Source organism: Dreissena polymorpha, chromosome 5 (assembly GCF_020536995.1).
Source record: "Dreissena polymorpha isolate Duluth1 chromosome 5, UMN_Dpol_1.0, whole genome shotgun sequence".
Classification (NCBI taxonomy): Eukaryota; Metazoa; Mollusca; class Bivalvia; order Myida; family Dreissenidae; genus Dreissena; species Dreissena polymorpha.
In genome coordinates, this window is record NC_068359.1 from 58,783,396 (window position 1) to 58,808,671 (window position 25,276).

Consider the following 25,276-nt stretch of genomic DNA (forward strand, 5'->3'; position numbering starts at 1 on the left):
AAAAGGCACCGCAAAGAGTTTCTGAACACAGGGCAAAGAGGCTACATACACAACTTCTAATTACTATTAACTACAAACATGAATATACAAAAAACACTATACACTTACAGCATGTGTGAACAGTAACTATACACTACACCATGTAGAACAAGACAAACAGACCACAAATACAAAATAAATACACACATAATACAGCGTAAAAAAACATGCTGATTAATATTCATGACTCCAAATGGAACAAATACTTAAAAATATTAGAGATATATATTTTTATCATGTTAATAGATCAATTTAAATTTTGTACGACCAAATAGATATCAAAACAAGAGATGTGTTTATCAGAAACACAATGCCCCCTACTGCCCCGCTTTGATTTTTTTATCATTTGGCAGGTACAGATAATGATCTCCCTTTAAAGCTTATTACTTCCCTTGGATTTGTTTTTTTACCTTTGACCTTGAAGAATGACATTGACCTTGACCTTTCACCACTCAAAATGTGCAGCTCCATGAGATACACATGCATGCCAAATATCAAGTTGCTAACTTCAATATTGCAAAAGTTATGGCCAATGTTAAAGTTTTCTGATGGAAGCACGGACGGACAGACGGACTGACAGTTCAACTGATATATGCCATCCTTTCGGGGGCATAAAAATTATGGACATATACCCTTAATATATTTAGATGGATGCTATCACAAAAAGATGCTTCTTTCAATAAATGAATATGCCCTCTATGGAAGCCTTGCAAGGTCAACATGAGGTCAAGTGATGTGGAAGAGTTGATTATGTTCAAGGCCATCATCCACGCAAGTACATGTATTAAAAGTAGGTCAAGGTCAACATGAGGTCAAGTGATGTGGAAGAGTTGATTATGTTCAAGGCCATCATCCATGCAAGTACATGTATTAAAAGTAGGTCAAGGTCAACATGAGGTCAAGTGATGTGGAAGAGTTGATTATGTTCAAGGCCATCATCCATGCTAGTACATGTATTAAAAGTTGGTCAAGTTCAACATGAGGTCAAGTGATGTGGAAGAGTTGATTATGTTCAAAGACATCATCGATGCTAGTACATGTATTAAAAATTGGTCAAGGTCAACATGAGGTCAAGTGATGTGGAAGAGTTGATTATGTTCAAAGACATCATCCATGCTAGTACATGTATTAAAAGTAGGTCAAGGTTAACATGAGGTCAGTTGATGTGGAAGAGTTGATTATGTTCAAAGACATTATCCATGCTAGTACATGTATTAAAAGTAGGTCAAATTCAACATGAGGTCAGTTGATGTGGAAGAGTTGATTAATTTCAAAGAATCATCCATGCAAGTACATGTATTAAAAGTTGGTCAAGGTCAAAATGAGGTCAAGTGATGTGGAAGAGTTGATTATGTTCAAAGACATCATCCACGCTAGTACATGTATTAAAAGTAGGTCAAATTCAACATAAGGTCAAGTGATGTGGAAGAGTTGATTATGTTCAAGGCCATCATCCATGCAAGTACATGTATTAAAAGTAGGTCAAGGTCAACATGAGGTCAAGTGATGTGGAAGAGTTGATTATGTTCAAAGACATCATCCATGCTAGTACATGTATTAAAAGTAGTTCAAGGTCAACATGAGGTCAAGTGATGTGGAAGAGTTGATTATGTTCAAAGAATCATCCATGCAGCTTCATGTATCAATAGGAAGCATCCTTGGTTTGACAATTAAGTCTTTAAAGCATCTGAAATATTCTGAGCAAAATGAGGTCAGGTGATATTGGTGTGTTGATAGCTTTCAAAAACATCTATTTGAATATCAAAGCTTTGCAGGAGAATTTATTGTATAATACAAAATGAGTTATTTTTGGTTAACCTGATAAACCTGAAGTACACACAAACAAAGAATTGAATGGACAGGATAATCGCTATATGCCTATCAGCTTCTGTAGATGCTTGAGGGCGTACAAATTAAAAAAAACAACAACAACCTTATTTTATCTTGGAAAAAATCTTTAAAAAAAAATATCTCAAAAGCTTTATATAATGTTCTATGGTCATGTATCCTTAAACAACATGTTTTTTAACGCCATATGAGTGTAACACAGAGGAAAAAAGTATAACACAAAATCTACAACAGACAAAGAACTAAAACCTGGTTAAAAAATTCCTGCAGTAAACAATCTAGCCAAGGGGTAGCCACGTCCATTGGTCGAGCTTCGTTTGATATGTCAGACACTTTCATAAGTATCATCATAAGCTGAATACATAAAGTTGTTTTAGATGCATGAATCCATACATTATTTGGTATCATACAATTTGTTGAGAAACGGTGAATATAACATGACTGTGGTGTTATGGTGGGAAGGCATCCAGCTAGTTGATTGTGTGTTGACTTAACACTTTAGTTTAAACCTATTTTTTAGCTCAATTGCATCAAAAGCCACTGGTTTATTGAAATGCTCTCCAGCATTTTCCTTGGCCTAGAACATGTACTTGGTGTCTTTGGGAGAGATCTAGAGTAAGCTCCCACAGTGGGGATTGAACCAGTGACCTGCCAGTCTCTAGGCGGACACCATATCCATTACAACACGGGGACCTTTGATGATGTATTAGATATCACACAATGAATAAGTGCAAACCCACTTATTATTAACCTTGTTAACCCTTTACAACTTAGATACGTATTTTGACACGTTTGCAGTCTCTCAAAAAAGTTACATTTAATTAAAGACCTTTCTTACTGTAATTAAGTTTTAAAGCTTCATTTCCAACACTTAGATAATGATGAGCAGCAAACAGCATAAAACCTGAACAGACTGCGAGTTACTCCCAGGTTGTTCTGGTTATATGCTTTTTGCACATAGCAATTTTCACATTGCCTCTGAGTGGGAAAGGGTTAAAAAGAAAAATAATAATTATTGGAAACAATTATTTTACCTGCAAATATTATATCCCTTGTATGAACCATTAGAGCATAGTGCCTAGCTGTTTAAAAAGAGCACTGGCTTTTCCCAATAATTAACCCTTTGAACGTGATCAATATTAACCCTACATAACACATACAAGTAGTTGTTTTTGTTAAACTGTATGAAAACATATTATACAGCAAAAATAAGATCTAAATTACTAGGTACTAGACTGAATACTTAACGTCTAATTTTAAAGTATTTTAATGAGAGATTGAGTTAATAAATTATGTAATGTACATAAAAAAAGAGACATTAAAAGACTGCAATTATGTCAGTAAAACACACTAGCATTGATTTATTTATGCACTTTATATTTTAAAACATTAATTATTCAGCCAAGTCCTATGGTAGCATTTCAATTTTACAAAAAAATATCAATTTTTCAATGTTCACATAAATTTGAGTCTTGTTCTGGTGAAATAGGTTTAATGGAGTCGTGTTCTGAGAAAACTGGGCATAAAGCATGTGCGTAAAGTGTCGTCCAAGATTAGCCTGTGCCTGAGCAAACTTTCCACCTAAACTAGAATTGTTCAAAGAAAAGTCTCCATTTTAACAAAAATCAACAATAAAAGCGGAGTGTTCTCCCTTTTTTAGCCTTTACGCACATGCATTTAACCCTGTTGTCCCAGAGCAATGCTTATTCCCTTTCTCATACTTACCAAATATTTATGCTCCTTATTGTTCACATCAAAAACGTCCAATAACGCTTTAAAATTGTTCACTATCTCATTATGTTTGGCCATGTCAGTGGCTAAAATGCACCTGAAAAATAGACAAAAACCATGACCAATTAGATAGGTATTTTGACCCTTTTGTAGTCCCTTAGAAAGTTAAATTTAAAGTAACATTACTTCTCAAAATCAACGAAAATTTGTACAATATTTGGTAAAATAAAGCTAAATAATTAAAAAACATTGTTCCTTATGGCCATTGCCAAAATTTCAACGCCAGATGTGGTCTGGTAAAATAGATGTTTGTGGATACAAATTGCTCGTTTTTATTATGGTTTTAACATGGTACCATTTTAGTGTTCCTGTGTCATATGATTAGATATATTCGCATGAAATTAGCCTGGAATTTATTGTGTCCAAAAATAAATAAAAACGAGCATTTTGCTTCTACAAAAATCTATGTAATCAATATACCACATCTAGCGTTGAAGTTGTGGCTATTGCTATAAGGAACACTGATTATCAAGGTTTTAATTTTATTTTACGAAATTCTTTACGAAATGTTCGTTGATTTGGAGCATTATAGGGACTTCAATTAAAAACCTTTTTTTACTAGATACAAGTTTTAAAGGTGTAATTCCGAACCTTAGATACTGATGAGCAGCAAACAGCATAAAACCTGAACAGACTGCGAGTTGCTCTCAGGCTGTTTTGGTTTTACACTGTTTGAACATGGTAATTTCAACTTTGCTTTTTAGTGAGAAAGGGTAAAAGAGGTATTACAAAGTACTAAATGGTTCTGTGAAGAAAACAGACTTATCAGTGTTTTAACCCATTTATGCCTAGTGGACTCTCCCATCCTTCTAAGTTGGATCAATTTATTTCCGAAATTAGGGATGTCTCGTATATTTATTTTTATATTTAGAACAATTCTTACAGAAATTCCTTTAAGCAAACAGCGTAGACCCAGATGAGACGCCGCATCATGCGGCGTCTCATCTGGGTTTACGCTGTTTGCAATGTCCATTTATCAGGACGCTAGGCATGAATGGGTTAATATGAGTATTATTATCCTGAAACTGGACTGTATGCATGTGCTGAAAGTGTTTTCCCGGATCAGCCTACGCAGTCTGCACAGGCTAATCTGTTACAAAACTATATACCAAAACTAGATCTTTGCTTAGAAGAAACTTCCTTAAACAAATTAAGATAAAAGCTAAAAATTGCATTACGGATTAGCCTGCGCAAAGTGCTCATCTTGGACAATACTTTGCGCAGATGCAGTAAGCCCCAATTTCTCAGAGCCTGGCTAGTATGCTTACAGGCAATTGTTACACTCATGATTATGATAGTAGCACATTAATGGTCATAATCACAAATGTGCCTTCTTTGTGCTCATCATAATCCACAATCAATAGGACATAGTGTTTGGAAATGCCAAGACCTTTTACCCTGTGACAAAACATTATTGGCATTTTGTAAATAAAAATATGCTCCAACCAACATGATCTCCTAAAAACAAAAGTCCTTAATAATATTCAGGGCAACAGATAAGATTTTGGGCCAATTTAAGTTTTCACTGCAAGCTTTTTGCAACAATTAGTTTTTTCCCTCAAAACTATTTGTCAATTAATTGTTTTTCAATTTGATCAAAACGTACATATATTTCTGGATCAGATTAGCGTGTCATTTTTGGATATTGATAATTCTCAGCAATTCTTATTCCAATTAAGTAATGATAAATTCACAGTGGCAATGGTTGTTTGTAAATATTAGTACTAATTGTATATTGACAAATGGATGATGATGAGTCATTTAATTTCAATCAGTTTCAACACTCCTGCCTTTCAGTCTCAGATCATACTCACAATGCCAAATCCTCTCTATCAATGACAAGCCTGTGGAGATCACGATGATGTTAGTTAATTTGAGACACGGAATCGCAGCGGTGTTTTGAGCCGAATATTTCAGAATCTGTCACCACCTGCGCTATTAAATGTGATAGTATACTTTTCACAATGTCTTTTCCCGACGGTTTGGGTCTCATACTGAATTGTAAAATATTGGGCGCGCACGCCGTTTATGAAAGTTTCCTAACCCGACAGCGTTTAACAGAGAACCTTTTCCCGAACTTATTTCGGTTGAAGTTACTTTTTATATTGACACCGGCCTATAGGAACTTACTGAAAATATTACGGCCGCACTAAAGGTTGCAATACACTAATTATAATTAAAAGCCGTACGGCGGAAAACGGAACAACTAAAACGATGAAGAATCAATTTGTTTTCCATTTTCATAATCGTTTTCTGTACGATTGATTTTTAATTTCAATTCGTTTTCTGTCAAATATAAATCCTAAAAACGATAAAACGAACCTTATCTGTTGCCCTGAATATTGGCCCTGCTCTGTGAATAGGGGGTTTGATGCATGGGTGTAAAGTGTCGTCCCAGATTGGCCTTTACAGTTTGCACAGGCTTATCAGGAACGACACTTTCCACCAAAACTGGATTTTTTCTAAGAAGAGACTTTCTTTAAAAGAAACATAATTATCATTACAGCAGAAAGTGATGTCCCTGATAAGCCTGTGTGGACTGCACAAGCTACCTTATCTGGGATGACACTTTACGCACATGCATTAAATCCCCTTTTCACAGAGCACAGCTCAGTAAAGCGCCATTGTTTTTACATAACACCTGTATCATGACAATGTCAACAACCGTAACTTTAACCTTTAATCATACACAAGCCTTTATGTGGTGAGCTGTTGTTTTGATTTATTTTCCTGTTAATGTTTTATGTGTGTTTACATATGTATCATTAATGAAGCCAAAATGCAATATAATTTAACTGAACTGACAGTTAGCAAATAAATAAAGCTTAAATTGTATAACTTGCAGGTTGTAAACCATTTAAACTTTGTTCTAGTTTATTATTTATCTTAAAAATAAACCATATTTGATTTATTTTACTTTTTGAGTGTTCATAGACAATATCCGTCAATGTTACAAAAGAAACGTATAACTTATGAAGCAAGTCAATATTATAATACTAATAATGAGTTGAATTCCTATTGGCTTTGTTATTGAGCTTCAGACAGCTGTCAATAACAAAGCCAATATGAATTCAACTCATTAATGACAATTTTATTAATTAACTTTATAATATTATTCAGCAAGAAAAGCTTGAATTTCACTTTCAAAATTACAGGTTTTTTGCTATTAAATGAAGTTTTGAAAAATAGCAAAATTTCTGTTCTATACAAGTTTTTCCCTGTTTATATTCCCATGCAAATTGCTTTGAAAATGGTGTGTACCGTAATTACTCTGTTTTCGGACACTTAAAAATAATATTTTTGTTGTGCGTCTGAAAATTTAGAAATGAAAAATATTCAAAAATTACAGGTGTCTGAAATACTTAGAGACAAAAATTAAGGTGTCCAAAAATTATAATTATATTGAGATAAATGCAATAAATCAACGTACAATATTTTTCTTGTGATTAACTCTTCACAGCTTTGCTAATTCTAGCCAAAAGTGATATAGAACAAAAAGTACAAACAGAAAACATTCTTCTTCCTAAATAGGATGACACTGCTTCAAATGCTGTTGGGTAAATGCATTATTTTTTAACGGTATACATGGTTATTTACCCAATTAGGCTTATTTAAGGGTCCATGCATGAATCTGCAAGGTTTTATTACCTTAATCCCGTTGTAAAAATCCATCATCAAAGTTTCACAAGATACGCGAAAATAGGGCTGAAGTCTGTAGAAAAGCACAGTAAAATATATTGTCCGAATATTAAGAGACGTTAATTATGGACGAAAAGCCATATGTAAAAAAATTTAGAGTCATGAAAAATAATTATATTTGCTAAAAAAGAGGTTGTCCGAAAACTTAGTATCTGAAAACTTAGAGTAATTACAGTTCACCAAAATACCTTTTAAGAGATATCTTGTTAATTTAAAACGCAAATTGAATATTGTTGCAAGAGGAGACAAATGTTCCATGCATTTAATTTCTGAAGAATAACTATCATTTCATTAAAGATTAATATATTGTAATATGAAGGCGATATTTCTGATGAAGCATAGGACCAATAGTATGCTTTCAAATCATTACATGATGCAGGAACACAATTTGACAGGTCGAGAAATTATGCAAATATTATACCTGAATAATATTCCAGCCACACTGGATCCACTTCCGTTGTTTTTAATACAACTTAGAAAGACAAAAAGGATTGAAAACTTACTTATTGCCATTAGGAATTGCATTTGTAATGTGTAAATCCTCCATGATTTCGAATTAAGTTTTGCTTTCGACAAAATATTTAAAGTTGTCATGTATGTTCATATGCTCAAATATTGAACCTTTCTGTTTTGGTTACACTGCACTATTGTTATTGTCAAACAAGATATTTGTTAGTTAGAAACACTATGTCCCCTTCTGCGCCGATTTGAAGCTATATATTTGACCTTTGACCTTAAAGGATGACCTTGGCCTTGATCTTTCACCACTCAAAATGTGCAGCTCCATGAGATACACATGCATGCCAAATATCAAGTTGCTATCTTCAATATTGCAATAGTTATGGCAAATGTTAAAGTTTGACGCAAACAAACACACAAACCAACAGACAGGGCAAAAACAATATGTCCCCCACTATAGTGGTGGGGGACATAAAAAGGGAGCTGAATATATTAGAGGCTGAGTGCTTTAAGTAAACTGCAATATTATATTTTTAAAGATATAAACTTTTGCAACAAAACTAAGCATACAACTTCAAAATGGCGTCCAAAATTGTCAAAATTTTAGATTCTCATATAAGGACGAATTTTTCCTGGTTTCTTATTGGCTGAATTTCATATTGGCCGACCTTTTTCTGTACTGGCCGTGTTTTTCCATATTGGCCGCCTTTATCTCCTATAAGGCGATTTACGAGCTTTATTTGCGAGGTTCAACTTGTATGGGGCGAACAAATCTAACACATTCTTGTCTAATATTATCAAGTAAATTAATAAAACCCAATATTAACAAATGAGTCTGTCCATACCTTAATTAAATATGCACTTCATACTCCCATACCAGGCAGTAAGGTTAGCAAGGATATTCCAGTTGGGCTTCAACGTGATTAACTCTCTCAAAGCGGGAACCGAATTTTGAAGGCCTTTGCAAACAGTTTGGATCCAGATGAGACGCCACAGAACGTGGCGTCTCATCAGCATCCAAACTGTTTGCTATTCTGATAGTATTCTTTGAAAAAAATCAAAGAGAATGCTAATTTTAGAAATTCAGCAAACAACATTTTAGCAGACGACAAATTTCCCAGCATGCAAAGGGTTACTCCATATGAGCCTTAAGTTCTGGGAAAATGGGGCTTACTGCATGACGTACATGTGGGTAAAGTGTCGTCCTAGATTAGCCTGTGCAGTCTGCACACACTAATCAGGGATTAAACTTTTCTTTTTATGGTATTTTCCATTTAAAGGACATCTTTTCCCAGCAAAAGTCAAATTTAAGCGGAAAGTGTGGCCCCTGAATAGCCTGTGTGGACTTCACAGGCTAATATGGGATGACACTTTACAAACATGGATACTTACTTTATCATGCCCTCTCGTACCCGGCGGTACTGGTCCTTAGTGAGGTTAGCAAGGATATTACAGTTGGGCTTTTCCAGAATCTCAAACGCTATGGAACAGTGGTGGTTCTCTAGCGGGGATATGTCATTGTAGCGGAGGGCTAGCTCTGTCTTGGCATTGATCTGAAGGGACAAACACAAATTTGGCATAAATAAAGTTGTAACGTAACAAATATTTGGGGCATGATTGAATAAATATAATAATCAAATCAACATACAATCTTCAAAAAGCAGTCATGCCTGGACCACGATTTCCTTGCCTCAGGTATAAAACGTCAATAAGTGTAGGACACTTCGGGTTTATCAAAACATCAGTTAATTCGGTATGTATTCGTTATGTGACTGTTGCATACGTCATATTTACATTGCAACTGTTAGACACGTGACTTTCCACACAGCCTGTCAGAATTTGCACAGGTTAAAAGCAACTGTTTCATTGTATATATCTTATTTTGACTAACGTAACTAAACAGTATATGAACATAGCCAAACATAGAAGACGCACACTTTGTTTTGTAGCAGGGTGTCTGCGGCCATTACGGAGTATGTATCTTGTAGTCAGAATATTGTATGGGCATTGGAAAACGTTCTGTTAGAATTAAAAACGTTCTGTTAGAATTAAATCAACAAAAATAAATCACAATGAAATCAGAAATGGACGTTTATGATATTGTGTTCTCCACAAACTATGCAGCAAAGTGTCACAACAAAGTGTTGTCATTGAACTTAAAAGTGCAAAAGGGACAAGAAAAGTGTTGGCATTAATCTGACAGGAACAACAAAGTATTATAGCATTGATCTTAAAGCGGGTATATACGATTTTTTATATGTGTTTAATTGTAATATATTTATAAAATATGTTACAATAACATAAAATGGGAAAGAAAAATTATACATGAAAGCCGAATTTCATAAAATGCAGCAAAGACAAATTAGCGCCCCGAGCCGATTGTGACGTACATATTTTCCTACAATAACCGAAGTATTCGTCTTTGTATTAGGATCGGAGTTAGTGTTCGTGTGTCGTATGAATAGATATCGTTGCGGGAATTCAAATAAACCGTTAAACTAAGTTTAGATTCACATCGTACATGTATGGTAGTCATGCTGGCGAATTCGACTGTACAGCCGTTTTCGATTTCAGAATTAATTATCTGGCTTATTTCGCATTTTTCGAGACATGTTCTTCTTAACTTTTATTTTAATTTACATTGAAATATATATATGATAATGTTTTACACGTTTTATATAAATTCATAAATATTTGACAAAATCGTATATACCCGCTTTAAATGTGTGAAAGGAGCAAGGCAAATTTTGGCATTAATCTGAACACAATACAAAAAGTGTTGGCATTCATCTGAAAGGAAAAAAAGTAAAATACAGTCCAACCTGCCCGAGCCTGTTATAGGGACCAACAGTCAATAACGACCACACCGATTTCCTCCCTAACGATTTCACTATATAATGAACCTGCGAATAAAGCCCACCTGTGAACAAAGACCAACGACCACCCTTTTACATTCCCAAATCTCCATTTTGATAGCTTACAACGACCACTGCAATCATAAAAATCAACGATTTCGCAACTTTCAAAAAAACAAAATGGCCACCAGGACGCTGCGTAGTCATTTGATACACATCTTACCAGTGGACTCGTCGGTCGCTATGGAGATATTGGCAAGTGACAGTTTATTGCACTCGATAGCAGTTGTTTGTTTATTGAACATGAATTGCTAATTGGTAGTCGCCTGCTTCTTTTATGCATTTGACAGTTTGTTAAAAGTGTAAAAATGTGCCTTTGTATTTAAGTGATTCGCGATTAATGTACTAAATGCCGAAAATATCAAAGACAAATTTGGGGCTTTCATAAACTCATTAAGGAATTAACAGTTTCATATCATTTACGATGCCTATTAAAGACAAAAATTTTGATAGTCATTCTCTTCTTAAATTTCTCCGTAATAAGACGTTCATAGATTATAGAAAAGTAAATTGTAAGTTCAAGTTTACCATCATGGCTTCCAAGCGTAAGTTCTTGACGTTGGAAGAACGCGTTAAGGTCATTAGTTTGTTAGGTAAAGGACACAGTTGTAGACGAGTGGCTAGTGATCTTGGTGTAGGAAAAACTCAAATTCAGAGCATTTTAAAGCGTAAACATGAGATTATGGACGAATTCGAGGAGAACGTAAACTGTGAAAGTAAACGCCCTAAGCGTGAGTCGGAATTCGCGTCAGTGATGTGTTTATCAAATATAGGATGGACTCTAGTGTCAAGCAGAGTAAAATAAGTGATTTTTTAAGTGAGTGTTTTGATTTTGTGTGTAACTTGAGTGGAGGGGGACGGGGGTCGTAGTGCTTATTGTGTTATGTTGTTTCTACTGGTACGTTGAGTATCTGTCTGGAATCTTATTCTTCGATGTTTTCAGTCTTGTATAAATATCAGATGTCATTTATTGTCTATTATTGTCAACTTTACTGGTTGTGTAGTAGTGATTCATGTATTTCATGTATAAATGTTTGCTATGTTATGGGTATTTTGTACTTTGTTCTTTGTAGAATTACATGTACATGTACGTATACATGTATGTAAATAGTTATTTATACAGTATATGATAAAGTAAATAAATAATAAAAACATAAGGGTGTAGAAATACAACATGTTATAAATATACAAATGTAAAACAAAACTGTGTTTTCAATTCTTTATTTCATTATATATGCATAAGTATTCAAACATTTAAACAATAGAGCACATACATAGATAAGGTACCTGTTAAAAAACTACTAGCATATTTTGCAAAGTTTCGATCGACCCTGCGAATAAAGACCACCTGTGAACAAAGACCACAACGACCAAATCCCTTGAGTGGTCTTTATTGACAGGTTGGACTGTACATCATTTTGAAAGGAACAACTAAGTTTAGGAATTAATCTAAAAGCAAAAACAAAGTATTGGCATTAATTTGAATGGAAAAACAAAGTTTGTGCATTGATGGGAAAACAACAACAACACAGTGTTAGCATTTATCTGAAAGGAACAACAAAGTATTGGAATTAATCTGAGAGGAACAACAAAGTGTAGCCAGGGATGTGAAAGGCACAACAAAGTCTTCGGATTAATTTGATAGAAACAACAAAGTATACAATTGTCATCAACCTGAAAGGAACAACAAAGTGGCATTAAACTTAAAAGAAAAAACAAAGTGTTGGACTTAAACATAAAGGGACCACAAAGTGTTTGCATTAATCTGAAAGGAACAACAAAGTGTTGGCATTAATCTGAAAGGAACAACAAAGTGTTGGCATAAATCTGAAAGGAACAACAAAGTGATGGCATAATTAAAACAAGAGCACCACATAGCGGATGCCAACGCTCGGGTGTCAGGGTGCAGTTTTGAACAAGGGCTGTTTGTAAAACATGCATGCCCCCATATGGGCTGTAAGTTGTAGTGGCAGCCATTGCGTGAATATGTTTTTAGTCACTGTGACCTTGACCTTTGAATAAAACTTCTGACCAAGTTTGGTGAAGATAGGATGTAAACTACTTGAATTAGAGAGGGGAAACCATGCTGAATGTTAAAAACGCACTAAGTGACCCCATGACCTAGTTTTTGACCCAGCAGGGCCCATGTTCGAACTTGTGCTAGAGATCATCTAGATAAAACTTGTGACCAAGTTTGGTGAAGATCGGATGAAAAGTACTTGAAGTAGAGAGCGGACACCATGCTGAATATTAAAAATGCACTAAGTGACCCCGTGACTTAGTTTTTGACCCAGAAAGGCCCATGTTCGAACTTGGCCTAGACGTCATCTAGATACAACTTGTGAACAAGTTTGGTGAAGATCGGATGAAAACTACTTGAAGTAGAGAGCGGACACCGTGCAGAATGTTTAAAACGCACTAAGTGACCGCGGACACCGTGCTGAATGTTAAAAACGCACTAAGTGACCCCGTGACCTAGTTTTTGACCCAGCAGGGCCCATGTTCAAACTTGGCCTAGACGTCATCTAGATATAACTTGTGAACAAGTTTGGTGAAGATCGGATGAAAACTACTTGAAATAGAGAGCGGACACCATGCTGAATGCTAAAAACGCACTCAGTGACCCCGTGACCTAGTTTTTGACCCGGCAGCGCCAATGTTCGAACTTGGCCTAGACGTCATCTAGATACAACTTGTGAAAAAGTTTGGTGAAGATCGGATGAAAACTACTTGAAATAGAGAGTGGACACCATGCTGAATGTTAAAAATGCACTAAGTGACCCCATAACCTAGTTTTTGACCCGGCAGGGCCCATGTTCGAACTTGGCCTAAACGTCATCTAGATACAACTTGTGAAAAAGTTTGGTGAAGATCCAGGGTTTTCCCTTCCTTTTATTTGAACAGGCCAAATAAAAATTTGAACCGGCCAAGCAAGGCACTCCTGTTAGGGGGGTCCGGGGGCATGCCCCCCCGAAAAATTTTGAAAATCTAGACGCAAAATGGTGCATTTTGGGGGGGTTTGGACAGAAATTTTAGAGATGAAAATTACTTGTTTTTTTGTGTATCACTTATGGAATTTTTCTAATTTTTTAAAAAATTTGTGAGGGGAGTGCCAAATAATTATACTGTGCATAGTGTGCGATGAATTTTGAAACAAGTCAATAACTAAGCTACTGGTTATGCCAAAGCCATTTATTTCTCATCAAGGGGTCGGGTTTGAACACGTGTATTTGGCTAACACAGCATTGCAAACTTTATTCAACTAAAAGTATTGTTTGAATAATTTCTTTCATGCATTTTCATCGAGATTTTCATCAATACAAACCTTTCTGACGTTTTGAAGGCGCTGTCACACTGAAAAAATCTCTCAGGGTTCGTTTCATTTTGAGAAAACCATGTGGTTACGATTTTTGTAGTTATTTGCGTACTCAAAATAATCAGCCAATGAGAAGCGCCGTTTTGTAGTTATTTGAGTACTCAAAATAATCAGCCAATGAGAAGCGCCGTTATAAATTATACTTGTTCGGTAAAACGTACACACGGAAGTATAAAGAACATAAACAAAACGATGTTAAATCGATGTTTTCGCTTGTTTAATTTCGTCTTTTCTTAACTTTAACAATTACATCGATCAAAGTTGCAAAACCTCTCATTATTTTTTTTTGTTACCAGCATTTGAACCGGCCAGAAAATCGATTGAACCGGTCAATTTGGCCGGCGGCCGGTTCTTAGGGAAAACTCTGAAGATCGGATGAAAATGACTTGAAATAGAGAGCGGACACCATGCTGAATGTTAAGAACGCACTAAGTGACCTGGTGACCTAGTTTTTGACCTGGCAGGGCCCATGTTCGAACTTGGCCTAGACATCATCTAGATACAACTTGTGAACAAGTTTGGTGAAGATCGGATGAAAACTACTTGAAATATAGAGCGGACACTTAATACGGACCGACGGACAAGACAAGCTCACTCCTATATACCCCCCTAAACTTCGTTTGTGGGGGTATAACAACAACAAAACACTATACATGAGAACTGGCAAGAAAGTAGTTATGATGTAAAGTCTAGCAATCCTCCACAATTATCCAACGTCAATGTGGATGGAAATAACATCATAACAGCTAATACAGACACATTAAAAACTAAAAAAAAACACATCCTCACATTTTAAAAGGCTTCTTGGAAAACCTCTGCAATTATGCACCATATTGGACATTTAAACAAATGGAGGACAGATAATTGATTGAGACAAGTTTGTAGGATCTGCATGAAAAGGGCTGTTAATGATTGCATTCTGACTGCTTTCTAGTGATCAGAAATATCAATATAACTGAGACAATAATGTAACAACAAAACACCATACTTGAGAACTAGCTTAGAAGTAGCAATTATGTAAGGTCAAACAACCCACCAATTATCCAAAGTAAATGTGGTTGGATATTGCATCACATATGTCTATTTTTGAAAAAGCTCTGGTATATTGGTAATATACAAAAACGTGAAAGGCAACATTTGATGAATTTTGGATGTGATCATTTTTTACTAAAATATTCTGCAAACCTGCTTTATATTTGCTGAAAAATGTAAAATGAATATTATGGTGTCCATGCCCCTTTGACCTCCTTTAAAATATTATTGAATTAAGTTTCGAATTGTTTTTTTATTAATTGTACATACATTGTAAACAAAACTGTCCAATTTTGTGTGTGATTTAGGACAAATGTTTTCTGAAACAAGAGCTGTCACCAAAGGATGACTTATGCCCCTTATAAACGCTTGGTAAAGTTATGAGCTTTTTTTGAAACCTAAACGCAGATTTAGAAACCTAAACAAGTTTAAACCTAAGTTCAAGGTCACAGGGGTCAAAATTTGTGTGCGTATGGAAAGGCTTTGTCCATATACACAAATTACACATGCATGTCAAATATAAAATTGCTATCTGAAGCGACATAGAAGTTATTAGCATTTTTCGAAATCTAAATGTAAACGCAAAGTGTGACGGACAGTCGGATCACTATATGCCCTCCTTTGGGGGCATAAAAATGCCTTAGAATATCAAAATAAATCAGAAAGCCACATAAACTAGAGAGCGGACACCATGCTAAATCTTTGAAATGCACTAAGTGACCCCATGACCTAGTTTTTGACCCAGCATGGCCCATATTCGAACTTGACCTAAATATTGTCTTGATACAACTTCAGACCAAGTTTGGTAAAGATCAGATGAAAACTACTTCAATCAAAAATAGTGGACACCATGCTTAATCCTTGAAATGCACTATGTGACCCCGTGACCTAGTTTTTGACCCGGCATTACCCATATTTGAACTTGACCTAGATATTGTCTACATACAACTTCTGACCTAGTTTGGTAAAGATCTGATGAAAACTATTTGAATTAGAGAGCGGACATGAAAAGTGTGACTGACTGACAGACAGTGCGAAAAACTTTATACCCCCTTTTCTTCGAAAGGGGGCATAAAAAAGACCGTTAAGTACACCTGTCTTAAAGTAAACGGGACCAATCTGACACTGAGACATGGTAAGGACTCAGGTAACCATTAAGTGCACTGTATTCCATCTGCAAAAGTGAATTATTGTTTGTGGTACGGGAGCATATTTTGTACATTACCATCAGTCAAGAGGAAACAAGAGTGCCAAACTGTCACAAGATACGCCCGTTTTAAGGCTTTGGACAACTTGATAACTTTACCATGACCCATATTTCAACTTGACCTACATGTACATATCATCTAGACACAACTTTTGACCAAAGTTGGTGAAGATCTAATGAAAACTACTTCAATTAGAGAGCGGACACCATGCTAAATGCTTTAAATGCACTACCGGTAAGTGACCTCGTGACCTAGTTTTTAACCTGGCATGACCAATATTTGGACTTGACCAACATGTAGATATTGTCTAGACACAACTTCTGACCAAGTTTGGTGAAGATCGGGTGAAAATTACTTCAATTAGAGAGCGGACACCATGCTGAATGCTTGAAATGGTTTAAGTAACCCTGTGACCTAGTTTTTGACCCGGCATGACCCATATTCGAACATGACCTAAATATTGTCTAGATACAACTTCTGACCAAGTTTGGTGAAGATCGGATGAATACAATTTGAATTAGAGTCCGGACAAAGTGGCGCCGTTGAAAATGCACTAATTGACCCTATGACCTAGTTTTTGACCCGGCATGACCCATATTCGAACTTGGCCTATATATCAACTAGATGCAACTGCTGACCAAGTTTGGTGAAGATCGGATGAATACAATTTGAAATAGAGTCCGGACAAAGTGGCCCCTTTGAAAATGCACTTATTGACCCTATGACCTAGTTTTTGACCCGGCATGACCCATATTCGAACTTGGCCTAGATATCAACTAGATGCAACTGCTGACCAAGTTTGGTGAAGATCGGATGAATACAATTTGAATTAGAGTCCGGAAAAAGTGATGCCTTCCGCCCGCCGCCCGCCCGCCCGCCCGCCAAGGGGTTTCACATTATACGTCCCGTATTTTATACGGGCGTATAAAAATCAGACATAACTAGAAATGGCGCGGCAGAGGCCGACGCGTATCCCCACGCCGAATGTTTGACCTAGGTGTGCCCCAGGGTTGGTAATGGGGCCATGCATAGCTGAGATTGACCGTATTGTCATAAGAGAAGTTCATCATCAATTAGAAGTGAATTGGTGTAGAAATGAAGAAGTTATAGTAAAAGGCAATTTTGGGTGGATCTGACATATGTGGGCAGGGCGCCCCAGGGTTGGTAATTGTGCCATGCATAGTTGAGATTGACCGTATTGTCATAAGAGAAGTTCAGTATCAATTTGAAGTGAATCGGTGTAGAAATGAAGAAATTATAGTAAAAGGCAATTTCGGGCGGGTGTGGTCTATGTGGGCGGGGCCCCAGGGTTGGTAATGGGGCCATGCATAGTTGAGATTGACCGTATTGTCATAAGAGAGGTTCAGTATCAATTTGAAGTGAATCGGTGTAGAAATGAAGAAATTATAGTAAAAGGCAATTTTGGGTGGGTGTGGTCTATGTGGGCGGGGCGCCCCAGGGTTGGTAATGGGGCCATGCATAGTTGAGATTGACTGTATTGTCATAAGAGAAGTTCAATATCAATTTGAAGTGAATCGGTGTAGAAATGAAGAAATTATAGTAAAGGCAATTTTGGGTGGGTGTGGTCTATGTGGGCAGGGCCCCAGGGTTGGTTATGGGGCCATGCATAGTTGAGATTGACCCTAATGTCATAAGAGAAGTTCAGTATCAATTTGAAGTGAATCCGTGTAGAAATGAAAAAATTATAGTAAATGGGAATTTTTTGGTGGGTGTGGCCTATGTGGGCGGGCGCCCCAGGGTTGGGATTGGGGCCATGCATAGTTGAGATTGACCCTAATGTCATAACAAAAGTTCAGTATCAATTTGAAGTGAATCCGTGTAGAAATGAAAAAATTATAGTAAATGGAAATTTTTGGTGGGTGTGGCCTATGTGGGCGGGGGGCCCCAGGGTTGGGAATGGGGCCATGCATGGTTGAGATTGACCGTATTGTCATAAGAGAGGTCCAGTATCAATTTGAAGTGAATCGGTGTAGAAATAAAGAAGTAAATGTAAAATAACCTAAAAAAATGAGTGATAATTTCTGACGCGGCCCCACCCCAACCGCTATAACTTTTGACCCAGGGGTCAGATCAAAATTCCAAATAGTGCAGGGTCGCACATATGCTCATAGCTACCATGTGTGTAAGTTTCAAGGTTCTAGTGCTTTTAGTGTAGGAGGAGATAGTGGCCAGGACGGACGGACGGACGGACAGACGGACGGACAGACGGACGGACGGACGGACGGACGGACGGCGGAGATAACCACAATATCCCCACCATTTTTTCAAAAAGCGTGGGGATAATAAATCAAATTATTTCTGTTCTTGTCTACATCCTATCAGACTGCCTTGTTGTAGCTATGTTTCGATTATAACATTAATTATCTTTTAAGCAAGATTGAGTTCACTCTCTAAATCACTCTTAAAATCCCCTCTTAATGTGACACTCTAACGACTTCACCAAACACTGTAACAAGTAATTCAACCTCTCTCTCCTGAAATGTTTTTCCCAATCAATTTGCTTTTTTCTGCCCAGAGTTCTTGCTTTTCAAATTTTGCAACTACTATAAACAATTTCTTGTATTCTTTTCTTGTATTTTTTTTCTAAAAATGTCTAAGAATAACTCTCTGCCTGTCTTATTTCTCCATATCCTCTCTTTACTGCATTCTTATGTCTCCATTCTCTGTTCTCTACTTTATCCCCACACAAAATTACTATTTTATCCCCCTCCTGTTCTTTACTCCATTCCCACACTCACTACTTTATCTCCCCTCCTGTTCTCTACTTCATCTTCACAGTCACTATTTTATGCCTCCTCCTGTTATATACTTCATCCCCACACTCACTATTTAATCCCCCCTCCTGTTCTCTACTCCATCCAAATATTCAATACTTTATGCCCCTTTCTGTTCTCTACTCTATCCCAACACTATTGTATTCCCCCTCCTGTTCTCTACTCCATCCCCATACTCACTATTGTATCCCCCCTCATGTTTTCTACTTCATCCCAACATTTCCATTTTTATCCCCCTCTCCTCCACCCCCATACTCACTATTTTATTCCACCCCTCTTGTTCTCTACTCCATCCCAACACACTATTTTATCCCCCTCGTGTTCTCTACTTCATCCCCACACAAACTGTTTTATCCCGCTTCTGTTCTCTACTTCATCCCAACACTCACTATTTAATCCCCCCTCCTGTTCTCTACTACATCCTCACACTCACTGTTTTATCCCCCCTCCTGTTCTCTATTACATCCACACACTCACTATTTTATCCAACTCCCATTCTCTACCCCATCTCCACACTAACTATTTTATTCCCCTCATGTTCTCTACTTCATCCCCAAACACACCATTTTATCCCGGTTCTGTTCTCTACTTCATTCCAACACTCACTATTTAATCCCCCCTCCTGTTCTATCGTTCATCCCCACAATTACTATTTTATCCCCCCTCCTGTTCTCTACTTCTTTCCCACACTTACTATTTTATCCCCCTCCTGTTCTCTACTTCATCCAAACACTCACTATTTAATCCCCCCTCCTGCTCTTTACTTCATCCCCACACTTACTATTTTATCCCCCTCCTGTTCTCTACTTCATCCAAACACTCACTATTTAATCCCCATCCTGTTCTTTACTTAATCCTAACACTCACTATTTAATCCCCCCTCCTGTTCTTTCCTTCATCTCCACACTTACTATTTTATCCCCCCTCCTGTTCTCTACTTCTTTCCCACAGTTACTATTTTATCCCCCTCCTGTTCTCTACTTCATCCCAACACTCACTTTTTAATCCCCCCTCCTGCTCTTTACTTCATCCCCACACTTACTATGTTATCCCCCTCCTGTTCTCTACTTCATCCAAACACTCACTATTTAATCCCCATCCTGTTCTTTACTTAATCCTAACACTCCTATATAATCCTCCTCTTGTTCTTTACTTCATCCCCACACTTACTATTTTATACCCCTCCTGTTCTCTACTTCATCCCCACACTTACTATATTTGATATTATATTAACCCCTCTCTCTGTCCCTAATACATCAACACATGTCCACTATTTTTTTCCCCCATCCTTTCTCCAACCATAATAAAAAATTTCCTCTAATTAATCCCACAACCCAACAAAATTTTCTTTCTTAAATACATATATCTTTCTCCTCAAATGACCCTGGAAATATTTGCTAAGTTAATCAATAATGTCTAACCAACCCCTGTCACAGAATCCAATCAAGTGATTTCCTTTGCCCGTCTAAAGAAGATTTCACTATACATTATAATTATATTCTGTGGACGGCAGGCTCAAGATCGCATATCTGACAGCCTGTATGACAATGTCAGCTGAGTGTATCGCTACCACTAATCGTCGTGTCCATTACTGGCTTACTTCGCTCCTTTTATCTCTTCGCAGAATCGAATTGCACTTAGCCAAACATCATTTGACAGACTTAATTTTATTAGATTTTCTTGGGAAAAAAGTATTAAGCAGAATGTCAGCTTTCAGTCAGTCAATGTGAAGTATCAGAAAAAAACATGCCATCTGACAGAAATATTAAAGGATTAATATTTATTCTGTTCATGTTTTTGTCTAGAGTCAGGAAACTTTGCATATGAGGTTAATTGAATTTGGAGTATTTTTTCAAATTATTTTGAAACCCTTAAAAGCCATTTCTTTCCCAAAAATCTAAGACCAGCCTATATAGTTCACATGTAAATTTCTCAATATAGAATGGCCCCTATATATGTTTGAGAACTTTGTTATTTGAGTAACCAAACATAGACCATGGGGTCATTTTAAATACGGCCCATACATATTCTTATTTGAATGAAATCCATCACCCTCAAACCATTCCTGATAAAACTAACCTACCAAACAACGTTAACCGGCCATTTCAGTGTATATGTACGTTTCTGAGATTAAAATTGCCCCTAATTTTAACAAATTTCAAACAAGAATTACCAAACTTGGCCTTTGAGGTCATTGCATTATTGGGAATACATGTTTTTAGTTTGGATGAAATCCCTCTAGCAATTCATGGAAATCAAGCATGCCAAAAAACTTGGATGTTATAACTATTTATGAACAAGGATGACCAGGTCTAATTTCTAGTGTTTCAAGTCTACCCTGTTACTCGCAGACTGCTCAGGTTTTATGCTGTTTATTACTTATCAGTATCTTAGGGTTGGAAATTAAACCTTAAAAACTTGAATCTACTAAGAACCATTTTAAATTAAACATAACTTTCTGAGGGACTAAAATGCGTGTAAATAAGTATCTAAGTGGTAAAGGATTAAAACTGAGCTAGGAATACACACCCAAATGTAAGAGAACATGCTATTTAAAACCTTGGATATTATTGTACTTAATAATTGTAATATTATCATCTAATATATATTTAATTTATTTGCAATGAACATATGTGATGAACAGTAACGTCATGAACTTTAAAAACATAATAAAAACAAGAGCTGTCAGAGGACAGCGCGCTCGACTATTCGAGTGCTTGACATTATAATGTAAGCCATCATGGGGAAATTGTTCATATTCAATAATTTTTTAGACGATCTTTCAAAAATAAAAAAAGGAAAACAAATATTCTTTTCTTTTTTTTTGGGGGGGGGGGGATGAGAGGGGGTATAATGTGGGGTGTGGTCATTTATTAGACAATCTTTCAAAAATAAAAAAAGGAAAAAATATATTTATTTTTTTGGGGGGGGGGGTAGGGGGGTGAGAGGGGGGTATAATGTGGGGTGTGGTAATTTATTAGATGATGTTTAAAAAAAAGAATGGGGGGAGGTTGGGGGGGAGGGTGACGTTGGGGGTGGGGGGGGGGGGGGGGGTAGGGATTCTGGGTAGGGGCGTGGGGTATTGTTTGGGTGGAATCCATTGTGGTATTCAGGTAAGTGTTGTTTTGTCAAAGTAATAATAACATGTGATCATAAATAAAGAAGTTATGGCAATTTAAGCAAAATGTTCAATTATCTAAGTGTAAAAGGGGCCATAATTATGTAAAAATGCTTGATACAGAGGTCTGCTCTTGTTTATAGGTTGGGGTCATGTTGGTAAACAAGTATGCCATATAAAAGCAATATGTCGAAGGATATAGGAAATATTTGGGGTAGTACGCAAACTTCAACATAGATTTACCAATAATATGCATATTTTAAGTATGAAAGGGGCAATAATTATGACAAAATGCTTGATAGAGTTGTCTGCTCTTGTTTATAGGTTGGGGTGATGTTGGTAAACAAGTATGCAAAATATGAAAGCAATATGTCAAGGGACAATGAAAATAAATGGGGTACTACGAAGTCTTTAATATTTGCTGCATATTCTAAGTGGAAAAGGGGCCATAATTATGACAAAACGCTTGATAGAGTTATCTGCTCTTGTTTATAGGTTGGGGTCATGTTGGTAAACAAGTATGCAAAATATGAAAGCAATATGTCAAGGGACAATGAAAATAATTGGGGTAGTACAAAAGAGATGTATTGTCAGAAACACAATGTCTCATAATGCACCGTTTTGAAGTCATATATTTGCCCTTTGACCTTGACCTTTCACCACTCAAAATGTGCAGCTCCATGAGATACATGAGCATGCCAAATTTCAAGTTGCTATCTTCAATATTTCAAAAGTTATGACCAAGGTTAAAGTTTTGTGGCACATACAATGACAGACACATACAATGAGAGACAGAAAGGCCAAAAACAATATACCCCCAAACATTTGATCCCGGGACATAAAAAGATGTAAATGTCAAGCTATTAATCCCTTTCTTTTATAGGCAAGAGATCTAACAAGACTATTGCCAAGCAATATATGTCCCCTACCGGCTCCACCATTGTCAGATTTATACATATATTTTTTCATTTGTTGCCATAGCAACCAGAATTTTTGACCTAGGAACAAAATGAAATGACGTGCATGATGTCCTTATTGCCATCTATCCATATTTCACGTTTCATGAAAAAATATTAAGAACTTTTAAAGTTATCGCAGGATAGAGAAAGTGTGACAGACTCACCAGACTGACAGACACACAGAGCGCAAACCATAAGTCCCCTACGGTAAAACCGGTACGGGACAAGTCACATTTTTTATACTTCATCACTTAGCATTGAATAACTTTAAATGGCTTGAATTCTCACCTGATATGCGTTATTGTAGCCTGGGTGACCAAGGTCATGACATATTGCAGAGGTCAGGAGTATGAGAACATCTATGTCGTCCACCATGGACGGTAGATCAACAAGCCAGGTAAGTCCATACATCTGCAAAATACATCAGCCTTACACTGGAAAACATGGTTTAACGCTTGTGCATAAAGTGCAGACGTCCCTGATTAGCCTGTGCAGTCCTCACAGGCTAATCATGAACTACACTTTCTGCCTAGTGTTGGATTTTCGTTTAGAAGTGACTACCATCAAACAAAAAATTCCATTGAAGCAATAAATGTTCTTTAAATCTAATGCTTTAAGACAAAAATAGAAAATAATAACAAATGAGAAGCTTTGACTTCACACTTAAGCATATTATGACGTCTTAAAAATGACATCCTCAATGTTTTGAACTTTGTTTTTAATTTAGTTCTGTAGGAAAAACTATGTGCAAGAAAATCTATATATTTTTTAGTATGACAGATGAAACATCTTACCATTTGAGTAACCATAAAGCAGTGTTTGAAGTTGTGGAAAGGCACCGGATTGTAGTTTCTGTATATTTCAAATAACCAATTCTGTAAAATTGGCAACTGCAATGTAAACAGTGGGAAATCAAATAAGCAATTGCAATGAAACAGAAGGAAAACAGTGGCATCATGCAGTCTGGGCAAGAGGTTCCTTTTTTTCTGCTAGGACCAAACAAGTATCCTTGAAAACGATGGATGCTCCCATTGTTTGACCTTGAGAAAATCTATTATTAGCCTCAGTGACCTTGACCCCAGTAACCTCAAACCTCATCAAAAGGTAGAGGTCCATGCAAGGTACCTACATGCCAAATATGTAAGAGATTGCTAAAATATTGAAGGCGCTATGAGAAACTGTAACGAAAGTGTGACGGAAGGATCTATTGTTAGCCTAGATGACCTTGATCCATCAAAAGGTAGTGGTCAATGCAAGGTATCTACATGCCAAATATGTAAGAAATCTGTAAAATATTGAAGGCACTATGAGAAACTGTAACAAAAGTGTGACGGAAGGAAGTAAGTAAGGAAGGAAGGAAGGAAAAACTGGCAACTATATACTCCACTGAAAATTTTCGGGGAATTTTTGGTGGAGCATAAAAACCTTGAATGACTTTATAGCCAACAGAGCAGCTTCTGACCAGACTGTGCATTTGTGCAGGCTGGGCTTGAGCTCTGCTGGCCTCACACAGCATAGAACCCATCTTTGCATGATGCATGTCAATGTCATACATAAAGAAAAACAAAGTTGAGGAAAGTTAGCATAAGAGGCTCATTAAACCCCATTTTCCCAGAAGGAGGCTTTATTAACGCCTTTTCCCAGAGTGGGGCTCATTAAACCCATTTTCCCAGAGTGGGGCTCATTAAACCCCTTTTCCAAGAGTAGGGCTCATTAAACCCCTTTTCCCAAAGTGGGGCTCATTAAAACCATTTTCCCAGAAGGAGGCTCATTAAACCCCTTTCCCAGAGTGGGGCTCATTAAAACCCTTTTCCCAGAGTGGGGCTCATTTACACCCTTTTCCCAGAGTGGGGCTCATTAAACCCATTTTCCCATAGTGGGGCTCATTAAACCCCTTTCCCAGAGTGGGGCTAATTAAAACCCTTTTCCCAGAAGAAGACTCATTAAACCCATTGTACCAGAGTGGGGCTCATTAAACCCCTTTCCCAGAGTGGGGCTCATTAAACCCCTTTCCAAGAGAGGGGCTTATTAAACCCC

At 36.8% G+C, this 25,276-nt stretch overlaps 1 protein-coding gene across 3 annotated transcripts in view; it reads right to left on the reverse strand.

Annotated features, from left to right (window-relative positions):
* The window catches only part of LOC127831836 (high affinity cGMP-specific 3',5'-cyclic phosphodiesterase 9A-like), a 115,426-nt gene that overhangs the window by 18,933 nt on the left and 71,217 nt on the right, over positions 1-25,276 (reverse strand). For 2 of the 3 annotated variants that reach the window (XM_052356909.1, XM_052356908.1), the window contains exons 7-11: positions 24,034-24,129; positions 23,528-23,650; positions 9,229-9,389; positions 3,613-3,715; positions 2,137-2,241 (exon numbers count right to left, since the gene is read on the reverse strand). In XM_052356909.1, coding sequence (XP_052212869.1) covers positions 2,137-2,241; positions 3,613-3,715; positions 9,229-9,389; positions 23,528-23,650; positions 24,034-24,129 — 588 coding nt within the window. The remainder of the gene's footprint in view (positions 1-2,136; positions 2,242-3,612; positions 3,716-9,228; positions 9,390-23,527; positions 23,651-24,033; positions 24,130-25,276) is intronic. The other variant, XM_052356910.1, reaches the window with a different exon arrangement.